Genomic DNA, 13009 nt, shown 5'->3' on the forward strand with positions numbered 1-13009 from the left:
TTTTAGAAATCTACTGCCCATAAACTTTCCCACATTTGTTTCAAGAAAATATGATCATAATAAGCATGGTATTACTGAAATAGTTTCTAATTTATGTATCATCAATCACCTGTTACTGTGTTTGTTATTCACACTTATAAAACTAAAATTAAGTCGAGTTCTGTCCATCTTCATGTAGTCTTTAATGTCAGTGTATTGCACTGACCATGAAGATACTAATCATGTGCCTACTGTAATATTAAACTTTTTTTTTTTTTTTAAATATTGTGACTCCATTAGTCCCCCGCAGATCATTTGGAGAACTGGTGAAGTTTATACATTGACTTTTGTAATGTGTCTGAAAATGAAAAGGGACTTTTCAGTAGCAGGGATCTGATTTATAACACCCAGTAACCAAATCTTCTTGCGACTGGGGCCAACCATACCGTGTTTACAGGTACTATTCCACTCTTTATTTCACTCTGATTCCGGCAAAGCAACCAGCAGAGGGCTGCCTCCTTTCAAAAACCATCACCGGGAGAAAATGAGGTGGATTCGTGAAACATTAGGCGAGGGAAAGTTTAGGCAACTGGAGAAAATGGTAGAGTGGGTGGTATAGACAAACACTTTAAAAGCAGTCCGGTGGATTTGAAACTGGTTTATGCCAGTTTTTGAACATATTACAATTTTTTTTAAAATCATAACTCAAAGAAATAGTTATCCATAGCTGTCAAGGTTCAAACTGGATGAGAGTAGCTGTAACACTACAGAAAGGAAGCCTGATAACACTGAGGTTTAAGTTCAACTTACAATAAAATTTAAAAGGAAATTAAAGCTTTATATTCAACTTATAATACATTCCTATTTACAAGATAGGTTTGGCATGAGAAGTATAATCATCTTTTTACAAATAACATGATAAATATTTACAAACATTTATGGTATCTCCACTTCTGAGTAGCCAAAGTCAGCTGGGAGTCCTTCCTCTGCCAGCGATAAATCTGGTTTACTAAAATGATGCCCTCTTCAATATTCCCCACAAAGAGATACACCATGGGACGGTGGGTTGGAGTCATCCTCTCTGTACATTTTTCATTAATTAGCAGCCACTGTTGTATCATACTCTGAGTTTCATAAGGCAAGAGTGAGCCCTGGGTAATGAATTCTACCTGGCATTCAATGTTATACTCTTGGTCCTCTAATGCTGGTCTCTTCTTGGACAGCTTTACTTTCACTGCTAAGGAAAAAAGAAAAGAAAAAGCTAGTCACTCCATTTCTCAAATGCAGAGAGAAACACTAGCAGTAAAAGCAGGATAATTCCTTTAAAATATGATAATAATTTATTCTGACACAGCATGATGAGGCCTTTTCTAGCAGCAGTATAAAGTTTAAAACATTTTTGAGAAATCAAGTTTATGTAGAAAAGGGGTTTTTTCCATTAAATTAGGTGACTAGGAAAAAAATTTTTCACAAGTGTGACAAATTTATTTTTACCATCACCATGTTATGTCAGACTTTTGGGTAATTACATATTGTAAGCTGTTTGTGTTGTTCTTGCATCACAAGGCTACCCAGCAATTGCCCAAGTAATTTTCCTGAAACTCACTTTCTCCATGTGTGGAATCCTTAGGCAAAAATAGCTTGCTGAGAGATATTTTTGAGCTATTCCCTTTTCATTATAGGCATCTACCTACCCCACTTGACTCCGCCAACACATTTTACTATGACATTTCTCTGTATTTCTTGATCTAACGCTAGCCAAAGTCCCTGAAATTCTTTGCACTGACATCAAAGGGCTATCCAGGAGGTCTCTAGGGCAAACTCCACTCATCACTCCAACACAACTCGAGGTAAGAATTCTTTTTACTGATATGATTTTCTGAGTCTCCTTTCAGTAAGCTAGGTATCACAAAAAATTTGTGCACAAAAGTAGAAGGATACACCATACACTTCTAAAACACCAAAGCTTTACTTTGAGTTTAAATGCTAACAAAAGGCAAACTTGCTTATTTGGCTGCTTTTGAGAGAAATATTTTCCATAAAGCATGTTGCACTACACTGTAGTCAACTAGACCAGAACAGCTATTTGGTTGGAAACTAGATAATTAGTAAATCTTTCATGCGAAGTAAATCCTCCTTATATTTAGATTAGAAAGAACATGTTCTGGAAACCAGCTAAAGTTAAGTTAGCAGCCAAACTCTTAATCCTTTGAAATTCCTGCAGAAACTGACACTAACTGTAATCCTATTTTTAAAGCATTTAGACGAAGAGTCGTTAGTCTCTTTAACACCAGCTACATTAGCAAGGACTTACCAAAGTTACTGTCACAGAAAACTTCGAGAACTCTTTTGTGTGTAAAGAATTCCTCCACAGCTGGGCAAGTCTGGCAGGCAGGCTTTGGTAGAACTGATAAGAAATTACAAAGTCTCATTGTTATCTTTTAGAATAATTTGATTTAATCTTCTGCTGTCAAAGCTGAGAGCCCACTGTTTAGCCACAGGGATGACAGAGAAAATAGACAACAGGCCAGTGATAATAGGTAATAGGTAAAAAGTCACTTCTCTGAAAACATGGCTAGGGATGGAAAGGAGTTTAATCCATGCACATTCAGTCCTTGCTCGGACTGACAAGCTCAATCATCAGCAACCAATAAAGCAACAAATATAGTATTATTTTTAACACAGCTACAGTGGGTGGTAAGGGGTTAGTTAGGTGGCTGATTCTCTCAGTCACTCTGGGTTCAGCTGCTCTAAGACTGTGACTATGTATGAATTTGGGTGTGCTAGCTGCAACTGAATCCTACTCTTCCCCAGAAGTTAGAAAGTGTGAGGGCATTTGAAGATTTGAACATTAACGCCATGATAGCTCATGTTTCTTTAAGGAAAATCAGATAAAATCATGACAACTTTCCTAAGCTGATCTGAGAACCAACTTGTTGTATACATAAATTTATCAGTGAAAATTCAAACACGGTGTGCTGCTGTGGGTATGACACTGCCCACAGCTTTGCAGAGTTCATTGCTTTCCTCCACTATCAAAGCAGAGCCTGCTGCACTGCTGACTTACAGCACCAGAGGTCTGCTTACACAGCCAACACTGGCACTCTCCCACCTATCTGCATGAACATGAAAGGTAGAAAAGGTAGACTTAATTCCATTTACAAGATCACAGAATGTCTGGGAACAGTGTCCCTAGTATCTCCTTGTATCTCCCTGGAACACAGGGTATGGCCACCCTCCCCTCAGCCATCTTCCAGCTACCTTTATGCATGTATTTATAGTCCTTAGTAAGAGGTGCCAGGCACATGTCCTCATCTCCAGGGAATCGATCGCAGTCCAGGCTGTCAGGCCAGGGATGTCCATGACAGAGGAGCACAGGGGCACAGCTGTCACGGACAGCAACACACATACTCCTGCAAGGATGGATAAACCTGTTGTGGGCAGAAATACCAGGCTCAGTCAGTTAACTCCGTGATATCAGAAACTATTGCAACAGTGATTCCTGTGCAAAGTACATAATCTTCGCTGATATTTCACCTCCTTCAATAATAATATAATTCTAGAAGCAGCAGCTGTGCAAATTATGCAAGCGGTCTGTGTATGGATTGAGTTTACAATATTTAGTTATGATTTTTAAAATGCTTTTTTGACAACCTGAGAAAAGCTTCAGTATGAGCCTGATTCTACTCCCAGTAGGTGCTTCAACCCTAAATGAATAAGAATAAAGTTCAGCTGTAACAAAATAAAACATTATATCCTTTGACAACACCGTTCGTGTTCCCAATGTAAATTAAAGTTGAAGTGGAAAAAGTTTTCAGTATTTTTTTCTTATGAATACAAAAAGGCTAACAGAATTACTTCAGAAAAAGTGGAGATCACCTTTAGATTATTATAAACATGCATTTGATTTCATTCCTGTTCTTGCAAATAAAGGCTGGAGTTTTGTACTGTGCTGTGGTACTTACGTATCTAAACAGATGGGTGCGAACAGGGAGCACAGGAACGTCCTCACGTGAGGGTGACAGTCTGTGTGTACAAGGTGCTGCCAGGTGGTGGATTTTAGGATAACTTCTGCCATGCTTGTATGTCCCATCAGGTTGGGAAGTCTCATTTCAGAGTATCCAATCTTGTGGCACATGCCCATCTCCTTGGGTATCATTACACATTTTGTGGATAATCCAATGTCAAAGCCTGTTGCCACTCTTAGGAAACCACTCACTGCAAAAACAAGTATTTTTGCAGTGAATAACATCTTCCAGTGGCTCCTGGGCTGCTGTACAGGGAGCTGTCAAACCCTCCAAGTGCACAGGCATGCTGAAAACCTTGTGCCTTATATATCCCAAGAGCTTAATGAACTGTTGGTTATCAACTGCTTATCAAATCACTCGAGACAAGACCAGGTCTTACTGCATAATCAAGGGATTGTTGTGACAGCCAGGGAGGTGGAGAAAAAGTATAGAAGTACGTTTCCCAAGGAGACTGATTTGGTACAGCCTTTCACATGCCCCACAGTATCAGTGGCTGCAGCATTCTATGCAGCATATTAAATTTTGACACCTCTAAGGTTTGCTATGTGGATTCAAAAACAAATTAAGAGATCTCCCAGAAACAGGGTTGGGCAGACATGCTGTCTCCTGGGTATGCTGTGCCTCCTTTGTCTTCAGACACTGCTGACATGACAGAAAAAACAGCCCAGACTGACTTATCAAGTGAAAATGTTTTGCTTGTGCTAATGGCCCTTGTCTCTTCCACTGTTTTACAATGTAGAAGAGACACTTTCTTTGGTCAAGCACTATAAAAGACACAGACTTCTGTTATTAACTGAGTATTTTGACTGGAAATTCGGATCCCTATTCTGTGACATGCTAAAGGTCCCAACTTCTATTAATTCTAATAGACACCTGAAAATACAGAATTAAATTTGTAACACTGTTGTGGGTATCTGTATCTATTCAGGAGAAAAGTAATTACATATTTTTTTGAATGAAGCTGCCTACATTTAAAATTGCTCAAATAATGCAGCATTTCAACTATTTATTAATACATTATAATTACATTAAACTGTATGAAAGCAAATTATACCAGAGGTGTACTTTTTCTGTTCATAGCACCAAAAAATGATATTAAAAATTAACACCTATAACTAATTGGAAAAAAATATTTTCATTAAATTAAAAATTTCCACAAAATGCTTTGCTTAGATCTTCAGCTTTTTTAACTCATTATCTGACTTTTCTATTTATAATAGGTAAGCTGCACCTTACTCAGACCCTTTTTCATCTTAACTGGTTCCCAACTTCTCCATAGTGAAGAGCTGTGCTAACAGCTAACAGAGTGATAAAGTACTCATTCAGAATTCTGTAACTTTTAATATAAAAAATTTATTTCCCCATCTGGTTACATGAAATATTAGTGGAAATATTAGCAGAAATTAATAGGTGGATTTACTGTATAATATCTATCTTGGATATTAGGCTAAAATAAGTATGTTCATAATATTGTATCATCAACTATTACTGATGCTAGATTGAAATACATTTTTTTCAGAAATGGTAGCTTTTTGTGTTTATACTGAGATGTAGCACACTGAGACAATGCATTAGATATAATTTACATGTTTATACCTAAATGTTAGGTTATTAATCCCAGCCTTTTTGAAACTAAAGACAACCCCCCATTGATTCCTCCTTACCTGCCTTCTTTACTCTAAGCTACTGGTAAAATTACAGTATCTGTTTAAATAAGTAGAAAAAAATTACAGCATGGAAGGTCCCAGGAACTAAAAATATATTTTAAAAAACTGTCAGTTTTTCTTTTCATGCTTTGTTGCCAGAATGGTGTTTTATCCCAGCAAATGTGGTTTCTCTATATCCATTATCTCACCTCAAAGCAGAGGAACTGAATACCTAACCAGGCTGACTTAGGCCTGATGATAACTTCTCTTTGACAGGTGCTCCATGTATTTCTTAAGAAGTTAGAGCCTTACTAAAAGTCAGTAAAAGTCCCATTCTTGCTAAATCTATGCAGGTATGTCCTTGGGCCACACTTTCACACCGCTGCTCTTGCTACCATTTTGCAGTGAAATGACTGCACGAAGCTGCTTAACCCAAGGAGTGGCAGGTCTGCAGGCTGAGCCAGCTGTGCAGGCTCTTTTAACTCCTGGTGCCATCTGGATCCCACGTGTGCCCAGAGCAAAACCATGAGCTCCACCTCCCATGCAGAGGCACCTCTGCCCCATGCACAGAGCTCAGCTCACACAGGCTCCAGAGATGCTGCAGACACCATGATGTCTCTCACCTGACTGTCTCTGGCATTCAGCAACTGGTGTGAAATTGGATGAGTGTTCCCCTTTATCCAGCAGGCTCCTGCACCTGTCCACATTGCTGATGTTTCTACCAAGTCGTCTTGTAATTTTATGAAATTAATCAAATTCCTCTCGGTCTCCAGAGATATTCTTCTGTAATATTTCTCTCATCTGATTGCCATCTGAAAGTAGGTGGCAAGATCTCTGGTGAAAGAAGCCTTTCTCTTGCATGTAGAGCATGGTATTACAGGCAGATTTCTAAACGCATAATACTCCATGTATAAAACATAGAGTAAGGAAGAGTATTTGGTCTCTCAATTAGTTAGATGTTTTTCTCTGTGTTTTTCTCAGTGACTGTCTCACAACCTACAAGAAAACCCGATTCATCCTAAAACCTGACTCAGCTTTGTCACTCCAGGTAATGAGGTGTTACTGAAGCTCTAGCTGTGCCCTTGGTGCTGCTCTGCAGGAGGAGAGCTGCTGTGCCCCTTCCCATCAGTGCATGAAACCAGCCCATGCCAGGCCTGTGTTTGGCCGAGCTCTGGCTCTACCCAAAACCGTGTGTGCTGCCTTGTGAGCCAGTGGGGCTGATTGGAGAGGTCCCCTGAGTCTCAGCTGATGGACAGAACAGAGGCAAGCGAAATGAGAGCATGTGAGACAAAGATCATCTAATAAGAGCTAATACCTATCCTGGCAAACTTAGTCTCCATAGGAACTGTCTTAGAAATAAATAACTGTGTATCTCTGAGTCAGCGTCCTGCCAGGCTTCCCAGGGAGTAGGTAATTTCTGAGCCACTGCAGAGCTGTGCTTTAAAGTTTTTGTTAGCCGCAGCTATGTCTTAGAGGCATCCAACTATCTTTTGATGCTTTGCTTTTGGAGAGCTGACTTTTGGTAGACTCAAGGGCTGAAGAATTGTCACCAGTTTCAGGAGAAAAATGTGCCTAAATGCCTTTGCTGGACACCCATGACTGCACTGGGTCCAAGGCTGGATCTGAAGCCAGATCATTATCCATAATTCAGTCATTTTTGATAGCCATTTTCTGTCAGGAAAGAGAATAATTTATGGGAGCTTCTGATTCTCTTCTGGAAGTGACTTGGTTCAAGTAGGTCAAATTCCTTACCTTGTGCCATTTTCAGTGTCATCATTTACATTTAAGGAATATACCAATTTGACATCCTTTTCACTACACTCACAGGTCACATTTAAGTAAGGGAAAATGCATTAAGTAAGGGAAAATTATTTTGATGTTTTTAATGAGCAGATGTTACCTTTGAACTTGGTTTGACAGCAAGTCATTATAATTTATCATTTTTAGCAAGAGTCTTGCAGAACAGTTATTAAAAGTGAGCATGCAGAGTAGATTGCCATTACTTGGAGAGTGCTACAGGTCAGTCAGATGTTGGCAGAAGCATAACCTGTGGCACCCATGTTGCTCTATCAGTTCTCCTTTTTTTTTTTTTTTGTAAATATGCAGCTGCTCATTTACACAGTGGGGAAAAAACATCAAGCAAATATACACGCAGATTGATTTTGTGAACACAGTAAACTGTGATTTACTGTTGCCACACCAGCTAAACATTCAGATTGCACAAAAAATGATGGCTCAGTATGTCTGATTGTAGAAATACTGTAGTAATATATGTCTGTAGTGCATGCTTGAACAAAGACTGACTAAAGTGAAAAAAAGATCAGTTTAACTATCATGGCAATTGCAGTGCCTGCATACAGTTAGAGCAGGCATGTCTCGAAACCTGGAGTCCAGCTACTGGTCTTTGAGACTTCTGAAGAAAGCTGTGTGGTGGTTCCCTTAGCCACAGGCTGTATTTATTGTTCCTGGATATGAGGAAAGGACACCTGCTGATGGACCATGATAAGAGGAACAGTGGCTGGAGGCTCAGTCCCTGCCCACCTCTGTGTCCTCTCCTTTGACTGTTACCAGGGAGACAGACAGAGATTAACCAGGAGCCACCCATCACAGCCCAGTAAGAAACAGGATTGAAATTTTCTTCAAAGAAAGCAGGGGCTTGAGAGCAAATTTGCAGATGTGGGGATTTTTGGTTTTAATCTTAACATTTGTTGCAATATTTGGCTGGAGTCATTTTTATCTGGAGCCAGTTGCAGAGATGCAAGGCTTCCAGGCGAAGATCAAAGCTTGTAACCATGCACCCTGAATCACAAAAGGAGGCAGGGGAGAGGTGATCCTTGCTCTGATGAAAGGTTTGCTGGACTAACATCTTTACTCTGCAGGGCAGGATTTACTTAAAATTTGCTTTACTAAAAAAATAATTAGGCCACATATGGTATCTGTAAAACAGCAGAGGTAGAGTCATAGATGCCTTTGAACCCCTTTGAAAAGGCCTCATTATTTATTTGTCACAACGGCTTTAGCATCGCTTCAATTTTTAAAGGACAGAAATACTATATATCCTTATATATCTGTAATGGAAATTGTTACAGGCTCACTGCTCTGGCATGCTGAGCTCTGCCCTTTTTACTGTTAGTCGATTAGCTTAGAAGAAAAACTTTAATTGTGAAAGAGAAATTTGGTGCTTTGGGTGACCCAAACTTAGTTTCTGACTGCCACATTTCTTGTGGAAGCTTTAACCCTGCCGTGCTGTACTCCTGTACACACAGACTGTCCTGGTTAACAATGCTGGGGAGATGCTGGAGTTAAATGCATTCAAATATGAAGCGTTCAGATGCTACAAGAGTGGGGAGGGCAATGTAAATATCCACACAGATTCTAAGAGTATCACTTAAAGCACAAGGGTGCTGAATTCTATACAAGACCTGGGTAAGTAGCATTTCCTAAGTAGGCCAAGTCAGTCAGGGCCAAAGAAAGGACACAGGAAGATGAGGTAACTTGCTAACCAGCTAGCAGCTAATGCAGGCATACAAATCTGAGCTTTGACATGGCAATATTCATTGACCCATTCAGCTTTTGGAGGTCTTGCCCAGCAATATTTTTGTCACTGCAGAGCAGGACAATTTGTGTAAAGTGATTTTAGAGGAAGAACTGATATCCAGTACTGACTTACTAGTGCCACACTCACAAAATTGCATTTGGGCCATGTCCTGCGTGCTGCACATCTGGTCCTTACAATGAACACCACATTGGTTAAATGCTGTGTGAAGCTGTTTGCTTTCAAGGTGGCTGAAAGGAGGAAAGAAATGCTGGCACTGTTGCCATTAAGAAAGTGGAAATTTGTTTCTCAGCCATAAAAACCATGGCAGGATCAATAGTGTTGTTGGTTTTGCTCCAGGGGCAAGCAAATTCCAAATAATGGCTTTCAGGTGGGAGCAAAACACAGTCTGTCTGAATTTAGGGCTTTACACTATTGATCACGTACCAGATGAGCACTTTCCACAAACAGCCAGCAGTAATAGCCACTCTTCTCTGTTCCCCCCCAGGTATAAAATACAACATTTTAGGATATTTTATTCCTTATCTGGTATTGGTTTGCTGCTTTGGCTAATACTGCCTATATTTCTTTTTAGTCTTGAGTCAGTTTTATGTGATTTCAATTTAGTTTTGCTCTGATTTAATTTCATGAAAGAAGGACTACTTGACAAATGGAGTATCATGCATTTCAGGCACAATTTCTGCTCTACAGAAAAGCTCCTCTTTCTTTTAGAATTAAGCAGTTTTTTACAGTCTTTTGGCAACTGGGCTGATGCCAGTTTTCCCTCTATCAATTTCTATCATAGCTGAGTCCCCTCTCATGTACTGTCACAAACAGCTTCAAATGAAATAAAAAGTGAAGTTAAACACAGAGCTCACTGTATTGTTTCTAAACCGCTGTGAACTGAAGGGAATACAAATAGACTCCAACTGCTTCATCGGGAGACAGGGCAACAACTGTCTGGGCTACAAGTAAACAGTTAGTACATACCAACTATTTGTAGTCCATTGACAAAGTAAACACGGTCACCTTGTCTATTCCCCATCCCCGATTCTTTCTTTGTCTGTGGTCTCCAGCCAACTACTGATCATCAAGATAAGACAGAAACACATTAAGTCTTGAAAATTATGTCTGGCTTCTAGCTGCCACTGGAGATAGCTCTATCAGTTAAGCAAGTAAAACCCCAGGAGAATGCTCTGCTGACTCCAGCATGCCTGGAGCCCATCCCTTTAAAGTTGCTTGGCAGTATTTCACATTTAACTTCTGTGTATCCCAGCCACCCGCAGGACATGCTCTTGGCACCTGATGTTTTCACAACACATGGCATGCCAGGCTTGCTTCACTTTTAACACTATGGGAAGCAGCAGACCTGAAACCCCTGTTTAAAAGGCAAACTTCAGCCTAAATACTTTGCTGAAGAAGAAAAATTTAAATAATTTCTGTAACGTTTCACAAACACATAAATGTGCTTCAAATATCTGAATTAGATAGTATGGCCAAATCTTCTTTAGGAAAGATTCCCTCTGGCATTTACATGATTTCTTTTCTTCAATAATATCATAGATTCATAACATCATTTAGGTTGGAAAAGACATTTAAGACCACCAAGTCCAGCCATAAACCTAACACTTCAAAGTCCCACTACACCATATCTCTAAATGTCACATCTACATATCTTTTGAATACTCACAGGGATTGTGAACCACTTCCCTGGGTAGCCTGTTCCAATGCTTGATAATCCTTTCCATGAAGAAATATTTCCTCATATCCAGGGTAAACCTACTCTGGAACAACTTGACAGTAAAACGTAATCCCGTTCCATACACTGAATATGTATTTAGAGCTAAATAATCAAAGCAAATGTTCCTGTTGCAAATGTGTTTGATGAAATCTAAAATTTGTCAAGAAATAGTCAAAAACCTGGACATGAATTTGAGATTTAAACATCAGAATTCTGGCAGTGGTTTTTTTTGGGGGGGTTTTTTTGTTGTTGTTTTGTTTGGTTTTTTTTTTTTTGTTGTTACAGATTTCTCTCCAAACCATGACTCATATTGTTTTTAAGGCCATAGAATGGAATTTTAAAATTTCAAAAAGAAAATGTATTTTCTTGATAAATCCCAGCTTTAGGTTTCTATGTAAGAGTAATTTTGGAAAGAGATTTATTATTTTGGGCTTTCTAACTAAAAACATTTGCAAACCTTTTCAGTCAAGTACAGAGGTGCATACTAAACTCTATTCAAAACAACTAGTTGTGTCCTGAACTCTAATGTGTTTATAGACAATATTCAAAAACTTCTTGAGATTCTCAGAAAATATATTTTAAACTGGTAATTATAAATTACTTAAAAGAGTAACTGCTTCATAAATCAGTGTGTCCATTCACAGGATCTGGTATATAATTTTTACCTGACAGCTGCATAGGTATTTGATGGGAATAGTTCTTTTCTGTTTGGTGCCATGAACTATGTGCTCAAAGGCTAAGGAGTACTCACTGACAGTGTGAATATTTTGTTTCCACTCTCCCTATTTTAGATATTACTTTACACACAGCTTTTGGACAAGGATGACCACAAAAGAATGTATTTTGGAGCCTTTAAGGCACCTTCCTATCTTGACAAAAGACACACTTGCTATTGCAGCTGTTATTAATCTATTTTTCTTCAGTAATCCTCATATATCAAGGAACTCAAAACATTTTTCAAGGTTCAATGAATGAAGCAATTGGCCTTTTGTGTAACCTATTTTGACTACAAATGCTTAACCAAATCACACTCCTGTGTGAGGAGTGAAAAATCCAAGAGAGAGCAGGAGCACAGCACTGTGGCAGGCAACTAGCAGGACCATGCCAGGCATTATGTAGATCATCATGGGCAGCTCTAGACTTCAAATGTGACAATGGCTTCACAGACACTACTTTTTGATGTGAACCTTTATAGTTTTCTCTCTGTTATCATACAGGGATGGTATCTCTGTAAATAGTGTGTAAGTCTTTTGTCTGTCTGAGAAGACATCTAGAACAGTTGTGTAAAAGTAGTTTTTGCATCTTGTATACTTATTCAATCTTTTTGTATGCTCTTTAATGGTGAATGCATAGTGCCTTCCTGTAAAACTGTGATGGTGGGCCTGCAAAATGTGCAAAACCTCAACAGTTTCTTCTATAAAGAAGATTCGTATTGCCACAACCAATCCCACAGCAGGCCTGAGAGTCACAGAATCAATGACTTCATCCTCTCCTGTCTGTTTTGTGGGACAGCCCCACGGAAGACTTAAAATCCTCTGCAAAGGAGGAGGATTCAATTAAAAAAAAAAACCCCAAAACCCAAAACCCAAACAAACCACAAATCAGTCTTTAAACAGAAAGCATAGATGCAATCTGCTATACAAAAAGATGATGAGGAAGAAAAAATGTCTTTCTCTGAGCTTTGAGGCAGATGGCAGGTTCCTTCCCTTTGTGGTGGCTTGTGTTGCACACATTGCCTCTGTTGACATCAAAGACATTTGGTTTCTATTACCCTATCTCAAATAGAAATTCACTGATAAAGGAGTCTCCACCCTAATGATTAAACTCCATTTGGATTTCAATACCTGGGCAGAGCCCCTGAGCCAGCAGGCCAGGATTAGAGGGTCTGAGACTTCAGCACCCATTTGCTAATCTGGGTGCAGACTGTGGGGCCTGCCTGTGAAATGTTTTGTCACTTGGTCTTCACAGTCCTTTAACCTCATTCCAGGGCAACCATTTTCTTCCTGTGGAGCTACTGGGAAATGAAATGGCTGAATCCATCCTAAATAGCTAACAAGAAGAGCTGAATAAATAAGAAAAA

General features: G+C 39.3%; 1 protein-coding gene across 1 annotated transcript; it reads right to left on the reverse strand.

The window, feature by feature from the left end:
- Nucleotides 1–647: 647 nt before the first annotated feature.
- LOC146443270 (secreted frizzled-related protein 2-like) lies at nt 648–4231 on the reverse strand. Its single transcript, XM_085079290.1, has 4 exons — nt 3945–4231; nt 3238–3410; nt 2294–2386; nt 648–1216 (listed from the first exon to the last, which is right to left on the reverse strand). Exons 1-4 carry the CDS (start codon nt 4229–4231, stop codon nt 906–908), a joined length of 864 nt encoding a protein of 287 aa, XP_084935416.1. The 3' UTR covers nt 648–905.
- Nucleotides 4232–13009: the final 8778 nt, after the last annotated feature.

Source organism: Lichenostomus cassidix, chromosome 1Aa, assembly GCF_008360975.1.
Source record: "Lichenostomus cassidix isolate B80296 chromosome 1Aa, HeHo_3.0, whole genome shotgun sequence".
Taxonomy (NCBI): Eukaryota; Metazoa; Chordata; class Aves; order Passeriformes; family Meliphagidae; genus Lichenostomus; species Lichenostomus cassidix.